Raw genomic sequence first — 25,166 nt, 5'->3', positions numbered from 1 at the left:
CTTCAGCCAATTCCATATGAAAGCCATATGGAATATGGGCGGAGACGGAGACACCCTGCACCCTGCGGAAGGAAATACCCTAGAGTAGTTCTTACGTATTTACATTATTCGTATTTCTCTAAGGCCAGGCAAGGATAGGGACTCAACTAGTACAACGGCCAGGGGACGCCACGGGGAGAATAAGAGTCTGGAGAGAAAGGTGACAATTCTGAGTCCGCAAGGTCGAGACGTGCAATCCAGAACACCCAGGCTGGAGGGAAGGGAGAGATCACAGCGGACTTTGCACTAGTGACCTGGGACGCCCGGCGGGAAGGGCGCCACTGCGCAGACTCCGCGGCTGTGCGCAGGCGCGCAGGGAGGGAGCTCGCCGGGCTGGCGGGATTGGGCGGCGCTTTAGGCAGGAGTGTTCCAGGTCCGCCGAACCTTTTGCAGGGGCCGGGCCGGGATTGCTCAGTCTTCTTCTGAAGGAGCCGAGAGGCACTATGGCTCTGAAGGGCGTCAGGGTCGTGGAGCTGGCTGGCCTAGCCCCCGGCCCGTTCTGCGGTATGGTCCTGGCGGACTTCGGAGCGCAGGTGCTGCGCGTGGACCGGGTCGGCTCCCTCGGCGATGTGAGCCAGTTGGCCCGGGGCAAGCGCTCGCTGGTGCTGGACCTGAAACGGGCGCAGGGAGCAGCCGTGCTGCGGCGCCTTTGCAAGCGTGCAGACGTGCTTCTGGAGCCCTTCCGCCGCGGTGAGCCTCGGCCCCAGCGAGCTGTCCACCGGCGGGACACGCGAGGTTCCTGCCTCAGGAGCCCATCTGCACTGGGATTGAGGCTGCTCCCGTCGCACCTTGGTCCTTTTGACACGTGAAACCTCGTGCGTCCCAACCTTACTACGACCTCCAGTCTCATTTGGTCTTGTTGACCATTCTCTTGAGACGATCTTCTAAAGCTTGGATATTGAGATACTGCTAATGCCCTCTTTCTTTGATTGCTTTTGACCCCTTCCTGGTTGCCCACTACCCATTGCCCTTTTGTATCTGCTTATTTGATGGTATTGAACTATATGAGAATCTAACAAAAGCCATACGTCTGTTCCCAGAGTGCCTAGAGGTACATGGCATTTAGTTTGCTGTTTGGGGGTGGTGTACCCTTCAAAGCATCCACCAACGAGGCCAATGTTCCCTGCCTTAGATGCTGGTGATCCTAAGTTCCAGCCTCAGGTCATTCCTTTGTGCTTTGTGCCCTGGAGTCTCTACACTCATTCCTATTGCTTTCTGGTTTACATACAGGTGGGGCTCAGCTCTTCATCTGTACCCCAACCCTTGGAGCTGCAGACTGCTACTATACTCTCTGTGTTCCTCCCTCTAAGACTGTTCCGCTTGCGCTGCAACTGCCGCAAAACCCCAACCAAGCCTTTCTCCTTTCCTTTCAAAATGGCATCTCCTCTTATGTATATTTTATCAGAGTGAATGGAACCAGTATTCACCCAGTTTCCTGATTCAGTAAACTGTATTTCATCCTTGAATCCAGTCTTCCTTTCATCAGGACTGCTTTCACCGAACACTATTAATTCAGTTTTTTTTTTCTTTTTTTCTTTACCAGGACCTGGATTTTTACTCTCCATACCGGTTTCAACCTACTTGGTCTTTTGTGTCAGACAGCCTTTTAAAACTGAATTTGAATTTGTATGCCAGAGTAACCAAAACATTTTTTGGTAGGAAGTCAGTAAACATTTGAGTTTTATTTATTTTTGGTTAGGGTAGGAAAAAGTGACTCCATTTTGATTTTGACAACTTTCAAAAAATCCACAACAAATGTTACTACATTTGGAAGAATGTAGTTTTATGTTGCCTCATATGAGGAATTATTCCATTTCTCAATTCATGTTCTCTTTTTTTAAAAAAATGTTTTTTGTTGTTACTTTTCTCGTAAGGTGTCATGGAGAAACTCCAACTTGGGCCAGAGATTCTGCTGCAGGAGAATCCAAAACTCATCTATGCTAGACTAAGTGGCTTTGGCCAGTCAGGACGATTCTCCAGGAAAGCTGGTCATGACATCAACTACTTGGCTTTGTCAGGTATGTTGAAGAATAATTTTTTCCTATACTTTAAATTTATTCCCAATCAAGATCTGCAGTTACATTGATTAACAAGAATTTATTTTAAAGTGCAGATTAAATTCTTATCAGAATCAATAAGGAGAGCATGATTGTTTAAATTAGGTTAATTTGAATTCTTAGAACAATGATTCTGAAGCTCCCTTCTCATTTTAACACATTTGAGTAATAACATATCCTCACTAGTAACATTTATTTACTACATTTGAGAAGTCAGTTCTCAGGCCCCTACTAGGGAGTAAGAGACTTGGTAGTAGTAGTGATGATCACCCACACCTTGAAAACACTGAAATAAATGGACTCTGATGCTCCTTCATTGGGAATCATCACCTGAGTCCTGGTTTCAGGCTTCTGTGAACACTAGGAAAACCCCATGTTTTTCAGTCCTAATGTTACCTTATTTCTAGCCTAATTCTCAGATTTTCTGTGAATACATATAGATCAAGGGAGAAGGTAATTATAAAATTGGCTGTTCACACCTATTTAAAATTTAATCTCTTATACACAATTATTTTCTTGCCTTTCTTTGTGGTTAGAATGAAAGCACATGACACTGTTTTCCGTTTACACCATGAATTGATAATAATCATTGTTTTGTTTTGTTCCAAAATCCAGTGAGTAAAAACTTAACAGTAATTTTGAAAATGTTAGCTGGGATAAAGTTTTAGAAAGGAAAACAAAGACCTGTCAAAACATCAAACATTTTTATGTCAAACATCAAAACAAAGAGCCTGTCAAAAACTTCTTATATGTAGGTTGTGTAGGTTCAAATTGGAAAAGCCTGAGGTACTAGTTTTTACTCAGGTCAGTAACTAGAGATTAGTTATTCTTCTATGAAGTTCATGTATGTACTTAAAAGAGGCATTAAATTTATTTTTAATGGTATAGGTGTTCTGTCAAAAATTGGCAGAAGTGGTGACAATCCATATGCTCCCCTGAATCTCCTGGCTGATTTTGGTGGTGGTGGTCTCATGTGTACACTGGGCATTCTGATGGCTCTCTTTGAACGCACACGCTCTGGCAAAGGTCAGGTCATTGATGCAAACATGGTAAGTATTCATTGGGCGGGGGATGATAGACCTACCACTTGCTCCTATGTGTGCTATATGGTTGCCTCAAATCTTTTTCTGAACAAGAAATAAATTAAGCTTAATGATGAATTCAGGTCACCAAGAATATCCTTTTCTTTAAAATAGGCACACAGCCTTCATACATGTCAGAATGTCATAATTTAATCATCTTTGGAGTCACTCCTCTGAACTGTTTCTGACTTACCTGATTCCCCTGTGGTGTTTCAACAGTTTTCCCCAAGTTGTTTTTTGTGCTTAAAAAAAAAAAATATCTCAAACTGGGCATAGTCCTGCATGCCTGTAATTCCAGTGACTCGGGAGGCTGAAGCAGGAGGATATTGAGTTCATAGTCAGCCTCAGCAACTTAGCAAGGCCCTAAGCAACTCAGCAAGACCCTATCTCAAAAATTAAAAAAATAAAAAGGGCTAGGGATATGGCTTAGTGGTTAACCACCCCTGGGTTCAATCCCTAGTAGCAAAAAAGAAAGAAAGAAAGAAAGAAAAAAATCTTTTCAAGCAATCTTCTTTCAGAATGAATTCAAGAAGTCTTCATCAGTAGGTGGAACAGATTCTCATGGATGCTGAAGCAAAATAGGCCTTCCTGTCTAGACCTTCCTGCTGCATTTGGTAGAGGAGGCTCCAATATCATAATGCTTCTGTTTGTGCATTGTCATACATTCAACACCTGCCTCATGCTCTGCTGGGCACTTTCTCTATGTGATTCCTTTTAACCCTCAAAGCAACAACTTCATTTGGAACACAGTTGTCCTCCCTTATCTACAGGGGATATGTTCCAAGACCCCCACTGAGTGTCCGAAACTGAAGATATTATTAAATCTCAGTATATACTATACTTTTTCCTATAACACGTACATCATATACTGGTAATAAACGTAATTCATAACTTAGACACCTAGTTGATTAACGACAGTAACTAATAATAAATAGAAAAATTATAACAAGTTATATACATAGCAATAAAAGTTGTTTAAAACTGATGAATGATTTATTTCTAGAAATTTCTAGTTAATATTTTAAGAGTGCACTTGACAGCCAGTAACTAAATGGTGGGAAGTGAAACTACAGAAAGGGGGGATGACTGTACATTGTTATGAAGTGTAGACATCTGCCCAAGGTCTCATGGCTCTGTGGTCTTGGGAGGGTTACTGCACCTTTCTGTCCTCAGTTTCCTTTGTACTATGAGATGATAATATGTCTACTTTACAGCATTATTAGAGAATTAAATGAGTTCATCCATTGTTTAGGTGTAAAGAGTACCCAACACAGAGCAGATACTCTGTTATTGAGACTCTTCTAAAAGAAAAGAAGTACAGTTTGGTCATTTCCTTTATGAAGTACCTTTCATATCTAGTTTGAATACTTGAGGTTAGAATTAGAAAAAGATTTCAGAGTCATTTGGAAATAATCTGGGAGCCAAGTGAGAAAGGTCACCTGCAGAAGGGACAGAACACCCGCACATAATGAGTGGGCAGAAGAAGAAAACCAAGGGCTAAGGAGGGTGAAGTAGAGAACCAGAAGGGAGTGTTGTTGAGGAAACCAAGGCAGGAGAAGCTGCCTAGAGAAGAGTAATGGCCAGAGGGTCCACACCGGTGGACACCTCCAAGGTTTAAAGACTGAATAGTGTAAATTGGTTTGGCTCACTGGCAACCTTTGCAGAGTGTATCCCGGGCTGGAATCTGATCTCCTCCTCAGTCCTGTCCTGTGTTGTTTCTTGTGACTGTCATGGAGCACAGCTCACATTGTCCTTTGTGTCCTTCTCTGAATGTATTTTGGAAGGAGTGGTGTGGGTTTATCTTTTGTTTCTAGCTGCTGGCCCAGGTGTATTGCAGCTACAGCATGAAGTAGTGATAGCAACAGCACTTCCACTTCTAGCTGCACCCTCACCCCACCAGGTGCAGGGCTGGGGCCTACACAGGGCTCCCTCTTTGAGCCATGAAACTTGCTGAGGGAAATTGGCTCACTTTCATTTGGTGTTGAAAACTTGAAGGCTACAGAGGTTAAAGCTCCAGCTTTCAATTGCTTCCCTCTGCTGCCCTCTGTGGGCACAGGCCATGGGTCCAAAAGAGACCATGGGGCTTTGGTAATTTTAAGGAGGATTTAAGGTAAATACTTATCTAGTAATAGTTGACTAATTTTCTAAATATATGGGTGGTTATTTATAATCAAATAATGTGATTACTGCTTTTATCTAATCAGAATTACGTAATAATTATAAGGTAGTAAGCTTTATCATTTATGAAACTGGAAGCCCTCAGGATTCGTGCTCACATTAGGGGATTGTGAGTGTTGGCTGATTACTCAAGGCCTGAAGGATCAGTAGATCTCATTCACCACTTCTTCGCTGCTATAGAAGCTGATTCAGGTGAGGCAACACCTTCTTCTTATAGGACAGTAGTTTTCGGTATTTTAGCAACAGAATCCTTGGCTCATGCTCACTGGGAATGATTTGGTGTTTGTCTCGCCATAGTTCTGTTGCCTTGGACCCTATAGAGTTAAGATGACTGGAATGTGGGGTCCTCTCGGCTGTGTTACCCACACTCCAGGGAGCACATGGACACACTGTGAGTTGCATGCAATGGGCCAACACGATAAGGATGGCATAAAAATTTGGTGGGTCGATGAAGCTGCCATTTCCCTGTGTTATGGAACCTCATCTGGGCAGTATGCATGACATGAGGATTTAGGGGCAAGAAAAGCTGCTTGCTGGGGTGACCACCAACAGACCTTGAAGTCTGACTGGGAGAGCTAACACCCTGACTCTTGTCCTGTGGCTCCTGTGTTGCTAAGTTCATTTCATTTATGATGAAGCAGAGCAGAAACACTTTTTAATCAAGATAATTCAATATAGAATCTTGAAACTTTTCACACTTTTTTAGCCTGAATATAAAAGTAGGATAATCAGTATTCAAAACTCCAACTAAACTTTCTGCGGTGGTGTGTGAGAGCCTGACTCACTTTGAGTTCACTTGTTGTCCCACTGGCTCTGACAGGGCAAGGACTCAGCATAAAGTAGGTATTTGTTTATAGCAGATACTAACTTGCTAGGTTTTGTATGAGCAAGCTGGGATTAAGACTCATGCAGAACAATAGTATTTCAATTTCAAGGTCAAATTTATGCCATTTGAAGGGAAAATTTCTTTTAAGGTTTACTCATGAATGTGAGTGAGCTGTCTCTGACATATCTGAATTTGGTATAGGATATATCTAAAAATATACTTCACATACAATATGAACATAAAATAGATTTAAATAGTGCACATATTTATGTGTGTATCAGGCATATGTGTATAAATATGGGATAGCTAAGATTTGGGTAACTCAGTCTCAAAAAGTGAAAGCACCACCCACGAAGGCCACTTACATGGGTGCAACTTCAGTCAGACTCTGCATAATGATGTTTCAGTCATTGATGGATTGCACGTCCGACAGTGGTCCATACAATTATGCAGCCCTCCACCTTAGGATGTGTAAGTACGCTCTATGGTGTTCACACTGTGATGAAACCCCATAACAATGCATTTCTTAGAATGTGTCTCCATATTAAGTTATAAAGTTACTTACTTAGTGATTTTAAATATAACAGCCATAAATTCAGGTATGTAGTAGATTTTCAATAAAAAGAGAAATTTGAGATGTATCTGAAAGAAATCTTGTCTTTGTTTTGCATCCAGTAATAGGAATTCCATGCTTGCTTATTCTCCCCTCTTGGTAGCCTCAGGGATAAGGATGCTGTGTGGACTACTCTCTGGGGTGCTGGAATCATCAGAAGTATAAAATCCACAGGGATGGCCCAGAGTATCTCGCTTTTCATTTTGATTCTTAAGATAATCATACTTGAGTTTTCGAATTCAGTGTTACTTTAGGACTTGATGGGAAGGTGGCATCCCCATAATTAGTGTGTACTCAGAAAAGCTATACACCTGCCACCCATCTTGTTTTCTTTATTTTGTAACATTCTAGTGATTATTAAAGCTAAGATGTATTAAACATTTAAATTTAGTTTACTTGGTATGGGATTCAAGCCAAAATAAGTTAAATGTAACAGTAATGTGATTTACCTTTAAATAATGATATGTTTCTTATATCACTATATTATATTGTTGTAGGTCTGGAAAATCATACTTTAATATCCCTTTGTTTTATTTTTAGCTTTTTTTCTGGCAGTTTCTAACATGTATATAAGTGGAGACTAGTATAAAGAACTTTCTTGTACCTTCATCTAGCTTCAAAAATTATCAACATTTTGCCAATCTTATTGGAAGGGAAGAACAAAAGTAGTTCTTTCTAAGCCTGGCAATATTTTCTGGACTGAGGAGCACAACTGGTTGTTATTCTACCGTAAACCCTCTCTAACTCAAGTTTGCAAAAATACCTAGGAACTTGCATAACATGTATAATCACTGCAACACACACATTTTAAAAACCTGAATTGACATTATTCCTGCTTTTACACTTGAATTATCTGGATTTATGTGTGTTCTGCTTCTTCAAAGGTGGAAGGAACAGCATATCTCAGTTCTTTTCTGTGGAAAACTCAAAACGTGGGACTGTGGGAACAGCCTCGAGGACAGAACCTGTTAGACGGTGGAGCGCCTTTCTACACGACTTACAGGACAGCAGATGGGCAGTTCATGGCTGTGGGAGCCATAGAGCCCCAGTTCTACAGACAACTCATCCAAGGTAGGACCTGTTACGTGCTTCACCCACTTTCCTTTTTCCATGAGCACTCTTTATCCTCCATTTTGGGGCCTTTTTAAATCTCATAATATTTTATTATATATCCAACTTTCGACTAACTCTAGCCATCCATGGGGAATTTCCCCTATCTTTGAAATGAACAGGTGATTTTTACTGGTGTACATAATAACTCAGGGTCTTAAAATATAACAATTCTTTTTTGGGGGATGTCCAGTGCTTTTATTACATGTCACACCAGTAGTGTGTATATTTATCTTGCCTTTGTGTGCCTCAATTTTTCTTATTCTTCCCTGGGAAGGATCTACTGCCTCTGTCGGCTCTTATTCTTTGACGGATGCCTCTTACACGGTCAGGTGTTACCCGAGTACAGAGAGTCTGTGGCCAGTCTGCCACAAGTTTGCAAGAAAATCTGGGATCTCTTCTTCCCTTTAAAGTAATTGGACTGGAGTTATTTTATTTCTGTGAAATGTTTGAATTTAAAATTTACTCTGCAAATAAGTTAGTATCTAAGTCATTTGAGAATATAGTCTGCAGTGATATGAAAAGTTGATTACAGTACATTTACCTTTCTACTTCAAGTTCAAAGTATCATTGTTGATGGCTCTTCAGGTGCAATATAATACTGAATTATTTGCAAACAGGTATAATGATTATTTTTGTAAATATTGAAAAACATTTTATGATCAAATGCTTTAACTCCACTAACTGAAAAAAAGGTATAGGAGAAAAAAATGATTTGCCAAGGTCATATATAATGCCTTACTGCACAAGAATTGAAATTAAAAACCCAGAATTGGGCTGGGGATGTGGCTCAAGCGGTAGCGCGCTCGTCTGGCATGCGTGCGGCCCGGGTTCGATCCTCAGCACTACATACAAACGAAGATGTTGTGTCCACCGAAAACTAAAAAAAAAAATATATATAAAATTCACTCTTTCTCTCTCTTTAAAAAAAAAATAGAATTAACTCAAAATCTGGACTGAACAATGCTATGTGGAGGACCAAGTGGTGGGAGCAACACACACCTTGGGTAGAGAGACCTGGAAAGTAGCAGGGATACAGCACCGAGGGTTTGCAGAGTACAACAACTTTGTTTATATATGCATTGTCTTTAGAAAATATAAGTGTGTTGGGGCTGGGGATGTGGCTCAAGCAATAGCGCGCTCACCTGGCATGCACAGGGCGCTGGGTTGGATCCTCAGCACCACATAAAAAATAAAATTAAGATGTTGTGTCCACTGAAAACTAAAAAATAAATATTAAAAAAATTCTCTCTCTCTCTCTCTCTCAAAAAAAAAAAAAAGAGAAAATATAAGTGTAATCAGCTGGAACTTCTAAACAACAGTGATAAATATATTCCTCTAACACCTTTCTGTGGCCTGAGTTCTAAACAATCGCTATAGCTACTCGAGTTCTGATAACATGAATATAAACTTTATTAACACATTTTTTTACTTACCTTCAGTAAGTATTGCATAAAAGTTAATTCAGAGAACTTGCAGTTATATAGGGTCATCTCAATATTCAGCTCTCTTATTTAGGCCTCGGATCCATTTTTGCATTAATTTCTGTGTACAGGGCACATTAAAAGTTCATCTTCATTCTTTTCTATAGGTGCTTCAGTTTCCCCAGCACCATTTATGGAACAGATGTTTTCTTCTTCATTGAATGATCTTGGCATCCTCTTGATCATCAGTTGACCACAAGTGGAAGGGTGGCTTTGGACTTTCAGTTCTATGCCATTGATCTCTGTGTCTGTTTTTATGTTTGATTATTGAAACTTAGCAGTGTAAGCTCCCCAACTATGTTCTTTTTCAGTATTGCTTTGGCTACTTGGATTTTTTTTTGGACTTCTTGTGAATTTTAAGAGCAACTTGTCAATTTATGCAAAAATGATAGGTGGGATTTTTACAGGGGTTTTGTTGGATCTGTGTATCAAACTAGGGAACATTGCCATTTTAACATTATTAAGCTTTTGAATCCAGGAACATGGCTGCTTGCTTTCCATTTATTTAAATCCTCTCTTAATTCTTTCAGCAGTGCTTTGTAGTTTTCATCATAGAAGTGCTGCGCCTCCTTGGTTAAATTCATTCTGAAGAATAGTATTCTTTTTGAATTTATTGTTGATAGAAACATTTTCAGACTGGTCATTGCTAGTATCTAGAAATACAGTGGGTTTTGTATATTGATCTTCTATCCTGCACCCTTACTGAGTTCCTTTATTGTTTCTAGGTGTGGATCTTGAATCTTTTCATCTTTACTTGAATTCTGTCTTGGATGAGTAGCTTCTTGGATATGCAGATTAAGGTTTTTCATCACATTTGGGAATTTTTCCAGACATCATTTCTTTAATGATTCTTGTACTTTCTCTCTTCAATTGTTGAAGACTCTCTAGTCACTCATGTCCCACAGGTCTGTGAGGCTCTGTTCATTTTCCTGTATACTTGTTTCTTTCTGTTTGGCTGACAAGATACTCTTAATTCAGTTCTCTTGAAGTCTATTGATTCTTTCTCCTGCTAGTTCATATCTGCTGTTGAGATATTTCTCGATAGTGAATTTTTCATTTGTTGCTCAACCTTTCAACTCCAAAATTTCTGTTTTGTTCTCTTTTAATACGATTTCATCTCAAATTGCTTTCATACTTTTCTTTAATTCTTCAGGCATGATTGCCCTTGGTGCTTTGAACATTTTAAAAATAATTCCTGAAGTCTTTGTTTAGTACATCCAACCTTTGGCTTCTTTGGGGGAAGTTTCTGTTGATTGCTTTATTTGCCTATGTATGGGCCATAATTTCCTGCCTCTTTGTATGAGTCAGAATTTTTCATTGAAACTAGACATTACAAATAATTTAATGTGGCCGCTCTGAACCCAACTCACCCCTTTTTCCCCTACTTCCTCATCCTAGATTTGTTATTGTTGCTGTTTAATGATTTTCATATACTAAATATGTATTCTTTGGTATGTGCAGCCACTGAAATCTGCTCAGTTAGCTTGGTATTTAGTTAATGCTGGACAGAGATATCTTTAAATAACTTGAAACAATAACTCTTCCATCCTTTTCTGAGATATTCTATACCTTTTCGATTGTGCAGAACCTCAAGATCAGCTGAGAGGTGAGAGACTGGAGCCTTCTCAGATGTCTTTTGTGCATGTACATGGTCCTGCACATGTGAATATACACATATGGCCTTCCATAATCTCAGATATAGGCTGGAGATTTTTAAAACCCTCTGTGGACAGCCTGTTCCTCATTGTTTCCTTTTAAATTATTTTGGTTAACTTCTTACTCCTACCCCAGGTAATGCCACCTCAGACAGAGGTGAGGCTAAACAATTGCCATTTGATTTTGAAAAAGTCCTAGAGATGGAACTGGCAGGTCACATCAAGTCCAGTCCTCAGAATGGAGCTTTTAGGGGAGCTGTCAGGCCACATAATGACAATTCTCTAGGGGTGGGGTTTGTGGGGAACTCCACACTGGTTTTGCTTCCTTTGGTGGCTCTTACCCTGCTGGTTTTCACAGCTGCCTTTGTGGAGTGACCATTGGTTCTCAAAGCCACCACAGAGCAGGGGAGAGGGAGGTGACTTTAGCAGCAGTTGTAATGCCATAAAGCACACTGACTAATCAAGATTCAACTTGAGTAAACATTTCTGAGATCACACAGGCTTTTCGGTGATTTTGAGAGGGATGAGAGAATTGACTCTAACAATTGGTTTCCTAGTGTTCTCTTTGCTTTCCTGAGGGAGCAGATTTTTGAAGTTCCTTGCTTTGCCATTCCAGAAGTTAGCTCCCCTCCCTGGTGTATCTCCCTGGTATTTTAAAGCATGTATGTTCACAGTGCTTACTTTTTTTTTTTAAGAGAGAATTTTAATATTTATTTATTTAGTTAGTTTTAGGCGGACACAACATCTTTGTTTTTTATGTGGTGCCGAGGATCGAACCCGGGCCGCACGCATGCCAGGCGAGCGCACTACCTCTTGAGCCACATCCCCAGCCCTAACACAGTGCTTACTTTTAACATCCACAGTCCACCTCTGTGAATGAACCATTCTGAAAATACTGAAAATGAAATGGCACGTGTTAGTAGCTTAATTGTTCCAGCCCTCAACTCTTGACCATCTTCAGGTGGGTTTGCTCCTCCGAGTCTAAACTCTGTAACCTCTCTGATTTTTTTTGGTCCCCTCCATTTGCATCCTCAACTCTTTGTGGTATCTTCGACCTTTCTTCCCTCAAGTTGCTGAAGATACTTAGTTGACAGGAGGCTTATTTATGCTTAAGGCAGGAGGCACATCATACAGTCCACAGAGCCCAGGACACAATGTCTCAGCCTTTTTTTTTTTCAGAGTTATTGACTTAATAAAAATGATTAAAAATGATACTTTTACTAGTTACATACAAAGTACTTCTCTCTCAGGCCCTGCTGGACAAACCCCAAATCTGTGATGATTTTTTTTTTTGAAGTAGTGGTAATTACATGCTTCATTGTCCCCCTGTGTTTTGAGATCTTTGGGGTCAGACTTTAATTAAGCTCTTCAGTACCTACACGTCCAAGTTTTTGTAGACCTCACTGTTTTGTTTCCCTGTTGTTTTCTGGGGCAAATATAAATAAGTAAATACATAAAATTAAATAATCTGAAAACAGTAAGAATTTTGAGGTTAAGACTCTTGTAGTACCATCAGATAAGCAATAGGGATTTTGTAGTTTTTTTAAAAAAATTTCAAAATATTATTTAAAAACTGCCCAAAAAATGATAAGTGTTGGTGAGATTGTGGACAGATGCAAACCCATCTGTATTACTGGTGGGATGTAAGGGGATTCAACTCCCATGGAAATGGTGTAACAGTTCCTCAAAACACTAACCACGGAAGTCACGTGATCCAAGAATACATTCAAAAGAATGGATAGCAGGGACTCTAACAGGTGTTTGTAAACCTGTGTTCACAGCAGTGTTTTTAATAATGGCCAAAATGTGGAAGCAATTCGTGTGTTCATTGACAGGTAAGAGGAAAACAAAATGTAGTATATGCATAAAGTGGAATATTATGCAGTATTATTAGGAAGAAAATTCTGACAAATTCTGCATCATGGATAAATCTTGAGGACATTATCCTAGGTGAAATAAATCTCTCCCAAAAGAATATTGCAGGATTCCAGTTATAAGAGGAACCTAGAATAGACAAAATCATATGAAATCATAGAAAGAATGGTGTTTGCCAGGGGCTGGGGAGAGAAAATAATGAAAAGTTATTATTTAATGGGTACCAAGTTTAGTTTGGGAAGAGAAAAGATTCTGGAGATGGGTGGTGGTGATGGTTGTATGTAGTACCACTCAACCATATACTTAAAAGTAATAATAATGGTAAATTATATGATATTGTGTATTTTACCCCAACTTAAAAAAAGAATGAAAATTCAAAATACTGTGTTTGTTTAAAAAATTCTAAGTAATTCAGAATTTTAAAATAAGAAGTGAAATGTCTCCCTTGTTCTGCCACCTTGGGAAAGTTTGCAATGTGGCCTTTTACATATTTTCCTGGATGAATGTTAACACACAATTGTGTTTTTCTTATATGATTACACATTAACTTGTAATATATTAATTATTAATGCATGTTATATTTATTATATTAGTATATATGAATTATATTATTGTTATACATCATTGTATCTAAATTTATAACTTACAGCCATCTCTTTTTATTTAGCAGTATAGCAGAGATGTTCTTTTCTGCCAATATAAAAGGATATATAAATATATATATATAAAATACAGGCAGACCATGCTACATAAAAAGCAGTCATTTTATACTCCATGGTATGCCTTTATTAAAATTCTCTATTAATGTTCATTTACATTTTCCAGTTTTTCATTATGACATAATGTTTACAATGGCCATCCTTATATATATATATATATATATATATATATATATATAAGTATATATACATTTATATTATATATATATATACTTACAGTGGCCATCCATATATATTATAAGAATATATACTTAAAACATGGATTTTTGACTGCTTAATATAGTGTTATATAGCAGTAAAGTTTATGATATGTGCTTAAGATAATAAATATTTTATGTAAGACTGTGTGTGTATGTAAGGTAGTTTTTTTGGAAATTAGAACATTTTCAAGTTTGATTAAGATGCTAGGCTAGTCCCTGTGAGTCTGTTTGACTTAAAATACCAGAAACTTAATATTGACTATACTATAAAAACTAATGAGGGCTGGGAATGAGGCTCAGTGATAGAGTGCTTACCTGGCATGTGTGGATTCAGTCCCAGGCAGTGCAAACAAAATAAAACAGACTAGCTGTAGCTGGATTCCTAGTTCCTTTTGGAATGTCAAGAGCAGAGCACTCAGCCCGCCCTGGCCAGTGATGGTTAATCCTGGAGGCTTGATCATAGTCAGGATGGGAGGGAAATTGTTGCCCAGAAAGGATGAAAATGGAAGAGCTGGGCTGTCAGAATTAAGAGTAGAATCGACATCTTTTAGCTTCTAGTGTTTTCCAGTATATAGACCAGATCCCGTGTATCTCAAGTATAATATGAGTTAGAGAATATATTGGTCCCAGTTTTATTAAATGTTACGATTCTGATCACATTCTGATGAAAAACAAAGACATTTCCATCAGTAGCAGTGATGTACTCCTTTTGGCTGCCTCCTCATTTTATTTGCTTTTGAATCACAGAGCTTGTGGTGATTATGAAATGGAAGCAAAGTGAAAGACATCTATAAAGGCATTTCTTCATAGGTTATAGTGATAACCTGAATCTAAGACTCCAGGTCTTTCCTGCTATTCGAATAGAACAAATGGCTACCCAGAAAACTTTACTTATATGCCCAGAGGTAGATATTCATAAAACTTCAGAACTATGTGAGTTCTCCATATGTCCTAGGACCCTTTAAGACCCTAGGGAGGGGCTGCAGTTTTCATGTCTTATTGCTGTGGGCACTTTCGCATCTTCATAGCAGCTTCCAGTTAGCCTGAGCTTCAACATGGGAGGGAAGGGAAGGGAAGGCTGGTAAAGTGAGATCAACCTGTTGATTTACCTGACGCAGATCACAAAAAAATACTATCCGTAAGAAAAAGGAGCTTTTATTATCATTTTACTATTAGCCTTCAGCATTATTATGTGAGAGGAAAAAATGACATTTATTCCAAATCCTAGTAAGGTGGTCCTTAGAGTATACAGATGTTCCTCAAACTTATGCTGGGGTTCCCATCTGGATAAACCCATTGTTAAGTTGAAACTATCATAAGTTGAGAATGTATTTTATACACCTAATCTACTTAACAGCATATCTTAGCCTCACCTACTTTAAACTACATTCACCTACAGTTGTGCAATGCCATCTAACTCAAAGGCAATTTTATAATGAAGTGTTGAAAATTCTATGTAATTTATTGAATTTATTGGGTTCTTAATAATGAAAACAGAACAGTTGTATGAATATGCTTTCGTACCATAATAAAGTCCAAACATCTTGGTCTAGTCTTTGGCTACCTTTCTGGTCCTGTGTTGTTCGTACAAAGCCCCATCAGACTCTTATTTTACCAATATAAAGATAAAAGAATTATTACTCAAAAATTGTAATCCTCAATTTTATCATTTATCTTTGGGATTCTTTCTTGAATAAGATAGTCATGTTTCTAAAATAGTCATATGTAAAATTGCTCAAATTTTATTTTTTTATAGGGCTCAGGGGCATTATATAAAATACAGAATTATTTTTAATTCAGTAAGACAGATAATACCATCCTGAGGAAATTTCTTTTTGAAATCCTACTTGGCAAGAAGAAATCAATTTCTGGAAGCTAGATTATTAAAGACAGACTACTTTTGATGACAGGTCAGTGGTAAACCGTAGGCAGTGACAAGCCGGTTTTCAGTGTTGCCTACCCCATCACCCCACCCTCTCCAGCTGTTGGCTCCAACTTCAAACTGACTTTGAATTTCTTCTCTCTTGTTTCATTTGAGAAACTCTAGAGAACATTTTATTTGGGATAAATATAGTGGGCTCAAAATTTATTTTCATTAATTATAATCTCTCTACCCTAAACATAATAATTTAAGAAATCATCTTTTTCCCCCAGGACTTGGACTGAAGTCTGAAGAACTTCCCAAGCAGATGAGCATGACCGATTGGCCGGAAATGAAGAAGAGATTTGCAGATGTGTTTGCAAAGAAGACCAAGGCAGAGTGGTGCCAGATCTTTGATGGCATAGATGCATGTGTGACCCCAGTGCTGACCCTTGAAGAGGCTGCCTGTCACGACCATAACAGAGAACGGGGGTCCTTCATGACTGACGAGGAACAGCACGTGAGTCCCCGACCTGCACCTCTGCTGTCCAACACCCCAGCCGCCCCTTCTGCCGAAAGAGATCCTTTTGTGGGAGAACACACGGAGGATATACTTAAAGAATTTGGGTTCAACCAGGAGGAGATTGACCAGCTACGTTCAGATAGAATTATTGAAAGTAATAAACCAAAACCAAAAGCTCATCTCTAGCTTCTAGATTCACAGTTCAAATGAATTTGAATGGAGCACTTGCAATGGAGAATAATACATAGCAGTGTCTGCATGGAAATGTGGGATGACAGTAATGCCGTGATCCAACTATTCTGATCAAGAAACGTGGAAGATTGATTACACAGTAACAGTTGCAGTCTGAAAATTGTTATCAGTATATTTGATTTAGGAATATTTTAGTTATTCATATTATCTTGTGGGATTTTTTCTGCCTTCCAATTTGCTTGATAAAATGTATTTGTTGATATTAAAATGCTTATATATCTATATTTAAATGAATTAGTATAATATATTTTTATTAAATAAAGCTTTTTTCCCCTATTATGTGTTGTGCTTTTTAGTTTGCAAAAGCTTCAATAAAACCCCTTTTAAATGCCATTAAAATAACATTTTCTGACACATTGAATACTTTTGACTCGACTCTCATTGTACTGGTCAGCTTCGCATGGCTATGGCCAAAGTATCTGACAGGAACAACTCAGAGGAGGAAAGGTTTATTTTGGCTCATGGTTGCAGTCCACACCTGCCAACTCTGTTGCTCTGGGCAGCATGTCATGGCTGGAGAGCCTGATGAAGGCCATTCATGGCAGCCAGGAAGCAGAGAGGAGGAATCGAGTAGGGATCACGGGAAGAGGAACCCTTCCCAGCACACTCCCAGTGACCCTCTGCCACGCCCCACCAACAACAGTAATCACCCGTCAGTCCTTCCACACTTGGACTGATTATGTTCCAGCTCTCATGATCTAATCCCTTCACCTCTGAACATTGCTGCATCTACACGGGCATTTGGGGGGAAGCTCCTTATCCAAGCTCTAACAGATCTTTACCAAAATGACTGTCCTTAGAAAAGTCTGACCCTTTTAATTTGACCAGAAGATCATTCAGTCAGGGTCTTTAAATTGGGATGTTAGCAAATAAATGTTCTTGGGCTTTCCTTCAGATAACTCAGCCTTCCGACTGCTCTGCTGGTGCTTCTCATCACCACACTGTGACCTGTTTCCTGTCATCCACTTGACATCTGCCAGCCTCTTCCTCCTCCTCCCCTACTACCTCCTGTTTTCTTATCCATCGTGTCTCCCTCTGGCCCTGGAAGTCCCTGGGCTTATGCCCATGAAATCTAGAAGAAAATCATGATAAAAACAACCCTTAAAGAGCATGTTGCAGTGGAATCAGGAAGCCATTGGGGTGACCAGGGCCTACACACCTGTATCAGGTTGCTGCCTGGGAAAGAGACCTCTTGTACTGGACATGAGAAAATGACATGGGAATATGAACCAAAGAGCTGGGCCAAGGTCTCCAAGGTCATTCACGTTTTTCATTTGAGGTTGCAGCTGCAACTGTCACAAATGACAAAGGCACTTGAAACCGTGAGTTAGTCCTTGGTATCAATCTCGAGCAGCTTAGTAAGGGACAGCTTAGTCCTAGGACAGCTTCTTTGTACCATCTTCTTTTTGATGGAATGTGTGAAGTTCATTGGTCCTCCACTTCACAGGCCCTGTACAATCTGACCTTCAGTTCCAAGAATAGTGGCCATGCCCACAGTGGAAAATTAGCAAGTATTTATTAAACAAATACATCTCAATAGCAAAGTGCTGTCAGTTCCACTTCAACAGCTCCCAGCCATCCCTCTGCCCACTCCCGTGACTGTTCTCCTTCTAGACCCTGAACTATTATTGATACCTTCTGATTTCTAGAACCACTGTTTTTTGACCATGCTCCCCTACTGCTAATCCTTTTGACACCAAACAGGTCTTTTCAGTCTTGTAAAATTCGTCAGTGGTGCCCTTTTTCCCTACAGAATAAAATAGAAACTCATTTACAAAGCATATCAACTCTTTACAATAAGACTATACCCAAAGGATTTAAAATCAGCATACTACAGTGACACAGCCACATCAATGTTTATAACAGCTCAATTCACAATAGCCAAGCATTGGAACCAACATTGGTATCCTTCGACAGATGAATGGATAAAGAAAATGTAGTATATATATATATACAATGGAATATTACTCGGCCACAAAGAAAAATGAAATTATGGCATTTGCTGGTAAAAGGATGGAACTGGAGAATATCATGCTAAGTGAAATAAGCCAGTGCCCCCCAAACCAAAGGCTGAATATTCTCTCTGATATGTGGATGCTAACCCACAACAAGGGAGGATGGAGAGAGGAAGAATAGAAGTTCATTGGAATAGACAAAGGGGAATGAATGGAAGGGAGAGGGAGGGAAATAGGAAAGACAGTAGAATTAATCAGATGTGACTTTCCTATCTTTGTATTTGAATACAGGACCAGGGTAATGTCACATCCTGTATAACTGCAAGAATAAGATTCTAATTAGAATAAGTTACACTCCATGTATGTATAATATGCCACAATACATTCTACTGTCATATATATCTAAAAAGAACAAATTAAAAAAAAAAAGACTTTTACCTAGCTCTCTAGGCCCATTCCCACCCCTCCTGTTCCCCAGCACTTTGTATTGGACTACCTGAAGTTTCCAAATATCCTGTGGTCTCTCTGGCTTTCATTCCTTCCCACCTACTACATCATTTTCCAAGAACAGCAATCCTGGCTTTTGCTGCAGTTGACAGATCTAGCAAAGTTAGACTTGGCTCAAACACAGCTTGTTTCATTTGTTTATTTGTTTTGCATAACTCCTGCACTCTTACTCATAGGGTAGTTTTGTACAGTGATTATAAACTGTGGAGTCGCTCAGGTGCTGTGTACAAATCTCACCCTATTGTTACGGTGTTGAACATAATGCCTGTGTAGTGCCTGGCACATTCTAGGTGCTCAGTGGTTGTTAGCGCCTATTTTTAGTGCCCTTCCTAAGTTCTCATTGCATGTTGCTCATATTTCTAAGGATAGTAATTGCTTTTACTACAGTTTCCAAACTCTTCAGTAGGCCATAAACTCATAGAGTAGTGGCTCTGGCATACAAAAAGATCACCTGCAGGTTCTGTTAAAACACAGATCCCGGACCCCACTAGAGATTCAAATGCAGTGGGTCTGGGGTGAGACCCACGAATTGACATTTCTACCAAGCTTCTAGGTGAGTATGCTTCTGGTTCAAAGTCTGCACCTTGAGTAGCCTGCCCTATTGGATGTGAACTAAATCTTTTTACTTGGGTTACTGTTATAATAGTGTTCAGAAAAATATCTGTGGAATGGATTGGTAAGGGAAAGGATAAAAGCCAGTCAACAAAAAGGTATAAGTAAAGAGATGGTTAGCTTAGAATATTGATTCCTGTGATTAGTCAACTATACAAAATATCTTAATGAAACTGTGAGCCAAAATAAATCTTTCCTCCTTGAAGTTGAAGATTAAAAATTGCTTTGTGTAGGTTGTGAACTTAAAGAATAAATGTAAGCAATAAAGAATAAAGGTAAGCAAGGTTAGTAGCTCTTCTTGGTGACCCACACTTCCCTTCTGAAGATGGAAGACCCTGTGCATAAAAGGTGGCAGTTTCTAGTTTGTTAGTTTCCTTTAGATAAACTGTAGATTTAGATGATGGCAATGACACAGGAAAAGAGAAAACAGGGAACTTCAAGAAGGAGAGAAAGGTGTGAAATTAAAGAAGGAAAATTCTGATGAAAGTGAAATTATTTTCTCAAACAGTTTGATATACATTTATTGATACTCTTTTGATCCTACCATGTAGGAAGTGAGGAGATGCCACAAATTGTAAGATCATAAATAAAACCAGTCCATGAGATACATCCTGATTGTATCATGATCACTGTGTTTATATATCCTCCCTCTAAGCATATTCCAGGCTTCAGTGGTAATTACATTGCCTTGTAATCTGTAAAGCACTTGGACCTATATTGAGTTAAGATGCCTTCAATGGCAAATAACGCAAAACAAGAAGGAAATATTCTGGCTCTCAACCAAGAGTTTTAGTCTTATCTGAATGTGGTCATGTGGGCCCTGTTTTCTCACAATTCTCCAGGGTACCAACTTTCCATCCTCCACGTGTAAATTTTATCCTCAGGCTGGTAGCAAGTTCTGGATCTTATATCCACACACAGCAACATTCAGGAGTTCTCAGAAGCCCTCAGCAAAACCTGTTTCGTGTCTCCTTAAGCTGACATACCAACTGTGTTACTTATTGTGACAAAATACCTGAGACAATCAGCTTCAAGGAGGAAAGATTTATTTTGGCTCATAGTTTGAGAGGTTTCGGTCCATGGTCACTTGGCTTCATTGATTCTGGGCCTGTGGTATAGCAGAACATCATGGCAGAGGGTATGGCAGGAGCAAAGCTGCCCACCATGGCATCCAGGAAGCAGAGAGAGAAAGGGGTCAGGGACAAGACATATCTTTCATGGACACAACCCCAGGGACCTACTCTAACTAGACCCCACTTTCTTGAGATCAACCACCTCCTAGAATACCATCAAACTTTACACACATTAATGGATTAATCCACTGATAAAGGCAGGCCCTCATGATCCAGTCACTTCCCAAAAGTCCCAGATGTGAACACTGCCACACAGGGGACCAAGCCTTCAGTACATGAGCCTTTGGGGGACATTTCATATCCAAACTATGACACAAACCATTTCTATACCAGTTGTTAACAGAGAAAGTAGGATCACCCTTAGATAAAGCTAGACAGTTCACGGGCATGAGGGCTGTGTGGGCTCTGGGATCCACTCCCAGTTCCATCAGGATGGAGGGAATGGTGCCTGGAGGTTGGGTAGACAGTGGATGAGGTCCAGTGCATGTAGCGTCTCAACTGCTCTTCCATAATCACAGGGAGAAGTAGGGCAGGTTTCCCCATTTTACAGATGAGAACACAGAGGCTCAAAATGTCCTACCCCACCTTAGTTTATGCTCACCTTATTGTGTCAGTAACTTTTTTGTTGTACCCCTAGAAAAGAAAAACCTAACCATTCAAATAATTAGGTCTAAGCAACTTAAACATTTGTATCCTAACTACTTATTAGATATTTGAATAATACTCACAAAGAAAATGTGACATTTTAATTTTTCCTCATTGTTCACTACAATTATTTACTAATGGAACATGGGCACCTTCTGGACACTACAGTGCTTCCTGTGCCTTGGAGTCAGATCAGACACTGCTTCTCCACCTCCTGTCCCATGCTGATTTTCCTTTAGTACTTGCTTTTTATCACGATGACTATAGCAAACCTTACTTTACAAGGTATGAAACCACTGAAAGGATTATAGTGCAATCTGGGTTAAAAGCATGAAATACTTCACTAGTAGCATGTACCATCCAACAGATGTTGTTGCACTGCGTTTGCTAGGTTCAAATGATTAAATATCCCAAGGTACACCTATGAGTTTGCTGTAATCCTTGGGTGACTTGGCACACAGTTTGAGAAACATCAGATTAAGTGATTTGTTGAGGGACGTGAGAGTAGGAAGAAGCATGATGAGATTTTAAACTTGAAGATTCTGACTCCAAGCCCTGCTCTTGAATCATTTTTAAGGCCCTTCCTATACAATCACGTTTCTCCAGCCAAGACTTTTCATTTGAACTCAGGATCCTGCAAGGAAGGTATGACCCAGTCCAAACTTTTGAAACAGTGAATTTAATATGCCACCTGAGGATGGAGAAAGGAAATGGCGGGGATACGAGGCCTCCCATTAGCCAAATTTCCACAGAAGCTAGAGAGCAGGTGAACCTGGAAAATATAGTCCTATACGACACAAGGCACAGGACGGATAAATGTAACAAATAAGACTGTTGGCCGGCATTCCCAAATTCAGTGTACATATTTTATTTGTTCAATCATTGCTTTAGCAAATATTTATTGAGGACCTACCAGGTGCCAGGTATCATGCTAGATGCTGGGAATACCTTAAGGAGCTATTATAGAATAGACCTGTTCTCTGCCCTCAAGGAGAATTAAAAAAAAAACAAAAAACAAAAAACTAATTGACAAAATGCTATAGAACAAACACAGAACTATCTAATTATAGAATTTATCAAGTGCAAAAAGGACATATTAGGGCACTATGAGGCAGGTAATGACTTCGAGGAAAGATGAGAACCACACATGCTATCTTAAATCTGGTTATTTAACTTCTGAGCTGTGTGTATGTAGAAAAGACAGAATATTTTTATCTATAAAAATAAGTTTATAAAAAGATTGACTTATTTATATATTGATTTAACCCCGGTATAATAAGACTTACTTATCTCAAAACTGTGGATGTGATCATAAGAAATATGGTATGTGTGTGAGAGAGAAATTGAGAAAGAACAGTGTAAAGGAAGATCTCGTTAGGAAAACATTCAAGCATTGTAAGGAGCCAGAGGGCTCTCAGCAGCTAATCTCCGTCATGCTTTTCAGGGCCAACACCCCCTTTCCCTCTCGTCATAACTTGTGATCTTAGAGGCATGAAAGAATTTGAGCCCCTCCTCCAGCCTAGCCATCTCCGCCTGTTGCTCAGCCAGGCTCCATATCAAATACAGTTTGGAGCCCAAACCCAGGGATTACGCAGAAAGGTATCTCACCCCTTTGCAATGGGCAGCGACAGTGGGCAGGCTGGCAGCCACACCTATCAATCCCTAACTGAGGATGGCCTCTTGGGATCTGCGACGCTACCAAGAAGACCCACAGGCAGACTCATCATGCACAGTATGGTCATGTTCGGCCGAGAGTTTTGCTATGCAGTGGAGGCAGCTTATGTGACCCCGGTCCTGCTCAGCGTGGGCCTGCCCAAGAGTCTGTACAGCACGGTGTGGCTCCTCAGCCCCATCCTGGGATTCCTCCTGCAACCTGTGGTGGGATCAGCAAGTGACCACTGCCGGTCCCGTTGGGGCCGCCGGAGACCCTACATCCTCACCTTGGTCATGATGATGCTCGTGGGCATGGCGCTGTACCTAAATGGAGATGCAGTAGTATCAGGTAAGTGGACGGCACAAGGTGCTGTTGTGCAATGCTATAGGAAAAGAATGTGAAGTTCTTGACATTTAATATAAACTGGTTAAAACTGATGGTCTCTCCTAGGCTGCAATGAACTTCTACCTTTGAATGATCCAAAATCGTGAGGAGCCTTTACTTTCAGAATCTCAGCATGTATTGTCCTGTCTTGCTGTGAAGATTTAAAAATAGGACTGAATTTTTATCTACTTTATCAAATTAAATATTTGTACCTACTTGTCAATGGAGTTTTTAATTTTATTTTTTGAGCCCAGTATGCTTTGTAGAATACTTTGTCAAATTGATCGGTGCCCAAATGGCTCTGTAAACACTGGCAAGGAATTGCCTGTATGTTCAAATAAGAGTTAATTTGTTCATTACCTTACGAAGAGCCTCTTAATGGATACAGGGCATTAGCCTGTCAGTTCAAGGGAACATTTTTGCATTGCAAATTCTGGACAACCACAAATCTGATGTTAAAAGGCTTTTTCTAGTCATTAATCCGCTACCAATTAATCAGTTCTTGGTGGTAGGACATTGAAAAAAGAATCATTAAACATTACAAAGGCCATACATTTTTAGACCATCAACTCCCAGGACAGCAGATGGGTGAATAAGAAACAGGATAATCTGGAAACATTTATATATACTGAAAAGAAGGCATAAATTCAACTCATAAATATACAATATTTATGGAAAAATAACAAAAAATAATCTGGTAAATATAGTCACTGCTAAGGACTAGAGGTGAAAGGGGAGGGTAGGCTTATTTTTCACTTATTTTTACTGAAATTTTGTAAATATGTACCTATATTACACACTATCCTTAGCTTAAAAAAAATTGTAAGCAAGGCAAACAACAGTGTATGTTCCATAGCAGATTGAGAGAAGGAAGGACAGCACAAGCATAGAATGAATATTATTCAGCTATTAAAAATTATGAGGTTGCTCTTCATTAACTGTGGTGAAAAGATGAGAATCGCTGGTTGAAGATGGACACGTATGCACCCTATGATCTTATTCAACGGTGCTATTCAAAAGTATGGCCCTATGACTTGCAGCGTCAACATCTCTAGGGGCTGTTGGAGACGCAAGTTCTCAGGCCAACCCCAGGTCAGTTGAATCAGAATCTTGAGAACTGGGGCTTGTTCAAGTGATGTTAAGCATGCCGGAGTTTCAGAAGCAGTGCATTTGAGTACAGCTGCACACCTGGATCTGGATGTGTGGAAGCACATAACGGGATGTCCCAGAGGATAACCATGGTTGGGGCTAGGATCTGAAGCATTTTCTAGTTGTTGCTGGGTTTTTTTTTCTATTTTGTTGAAATTGTTTACAGTAAGTATATATTTTTTAATTTAAAGAAATATAATTCACTCACACCCCAGAAAACTCATTTAATAGCACATAATCCATGCTTTTTGGTATATTCAAAAGGTGTGCAGCCCTTTCCATTTTGTAACTTCTGAATATTTTCACTACTCCCAAAAGAGGCCCATGACCCATTGACAGCAACTTCCCAAATCCTTTTAAACACCAGCCCTAGACAATCACTCATTCACTTTCTGTCTTTTGGGACATTCACTTGCATAATTTTCAGAACTTGAAAAGGTAATGAAGCTATTTTTATTTGGAAAAACAAAGCAGAGGAAGACGATTTGATGACAGAAAGTTTTGATAAAATAAAAAACACGGATCAGGGCTGGGGATGTGGCTCAGTGGTAAAGTGCTTACCTGGCATGCATGAGGCCCTGGGTTCAAATCCTCAGCACCAAAAAACAATTTTTTTTTAAATGGGTCATTCTAAAGCAGGATTGAGGAGAACG

General features: G+C 39.6%; 2 protein-coding genes across 3 annotated transcripts in view; both read left to right on the top strand.

Annotated features, from left to right (window-relative positions):
• The first annotated feature begins 372 nt into the window (after window positions 1-372).
• Amacr (alpha-methylacyl-CoA racemase) lies at window positions 373-16,750 on the top strand. Its single transcript, XM_005325651.5, has 5 exons — window positions 373-729; window positions 1,914-2,057; window positions 2,985-3,145; window positions 7,680-7,866; window positions 15,993-16,750. Exons 1-5 carry the CDS (start codon window positions 483-485, stop codon window positions 16,406-16,408), a joined length of 1,155 nt encoding a protein of 384 aa, XP_005325708.1. The 5' UTR covers window positions 373-482; the 3' UTR covers window positions 16,409-16,750.
• A 6,062-nt stretch (window positions 16,751-22,812) lies between these two features.
• The window catches only part of Slc45a2 (solute carrier family 45 member 2), a 39,887-nt gene continuing 37,533 nt past the window's right edge, over window positions 22,813-25,166 (top strand). The window contains exon 1 of one of the 2 annotated variants that reach the window (XM_078017212.1): window positions 22,813-23,328. In XM_078017212.1, the coding sequence (XP_077873338.1) occupies window positions 22,818-23,328 (511 nt within the window). In that variant the 5' untranslated portion in view covers window positions 22,813-22,817. The remainder of the gene's footprint in view (window positions 23,329-25,166) is intronic. The other variant, XM_078017213.1, reaches the window with a different exon arrangement.

The sequence above is a fragment of the Ictidomys tridecemlineatus genome, chromosome 1 (genome assembly GCF_052094955.1).
Source record: "Ictidomys tridecemlineatus isolate mIctTri1 chromosome 1, mIctTri1.hap1, whole genome shotgun sequence".
Classification (NCBI taxonomy): Eukaryota; Metazoa; Chordata; class Mammalia; order Rodentia; family Sciuridae; genus Ictidomys; species Ictidomys tridecemlineatus.
The sequence above is the reverse complement of the archived record's forward strand: the minus strand, read 5'-3'. Positions and strand labels throughout refer to the sequence as shown.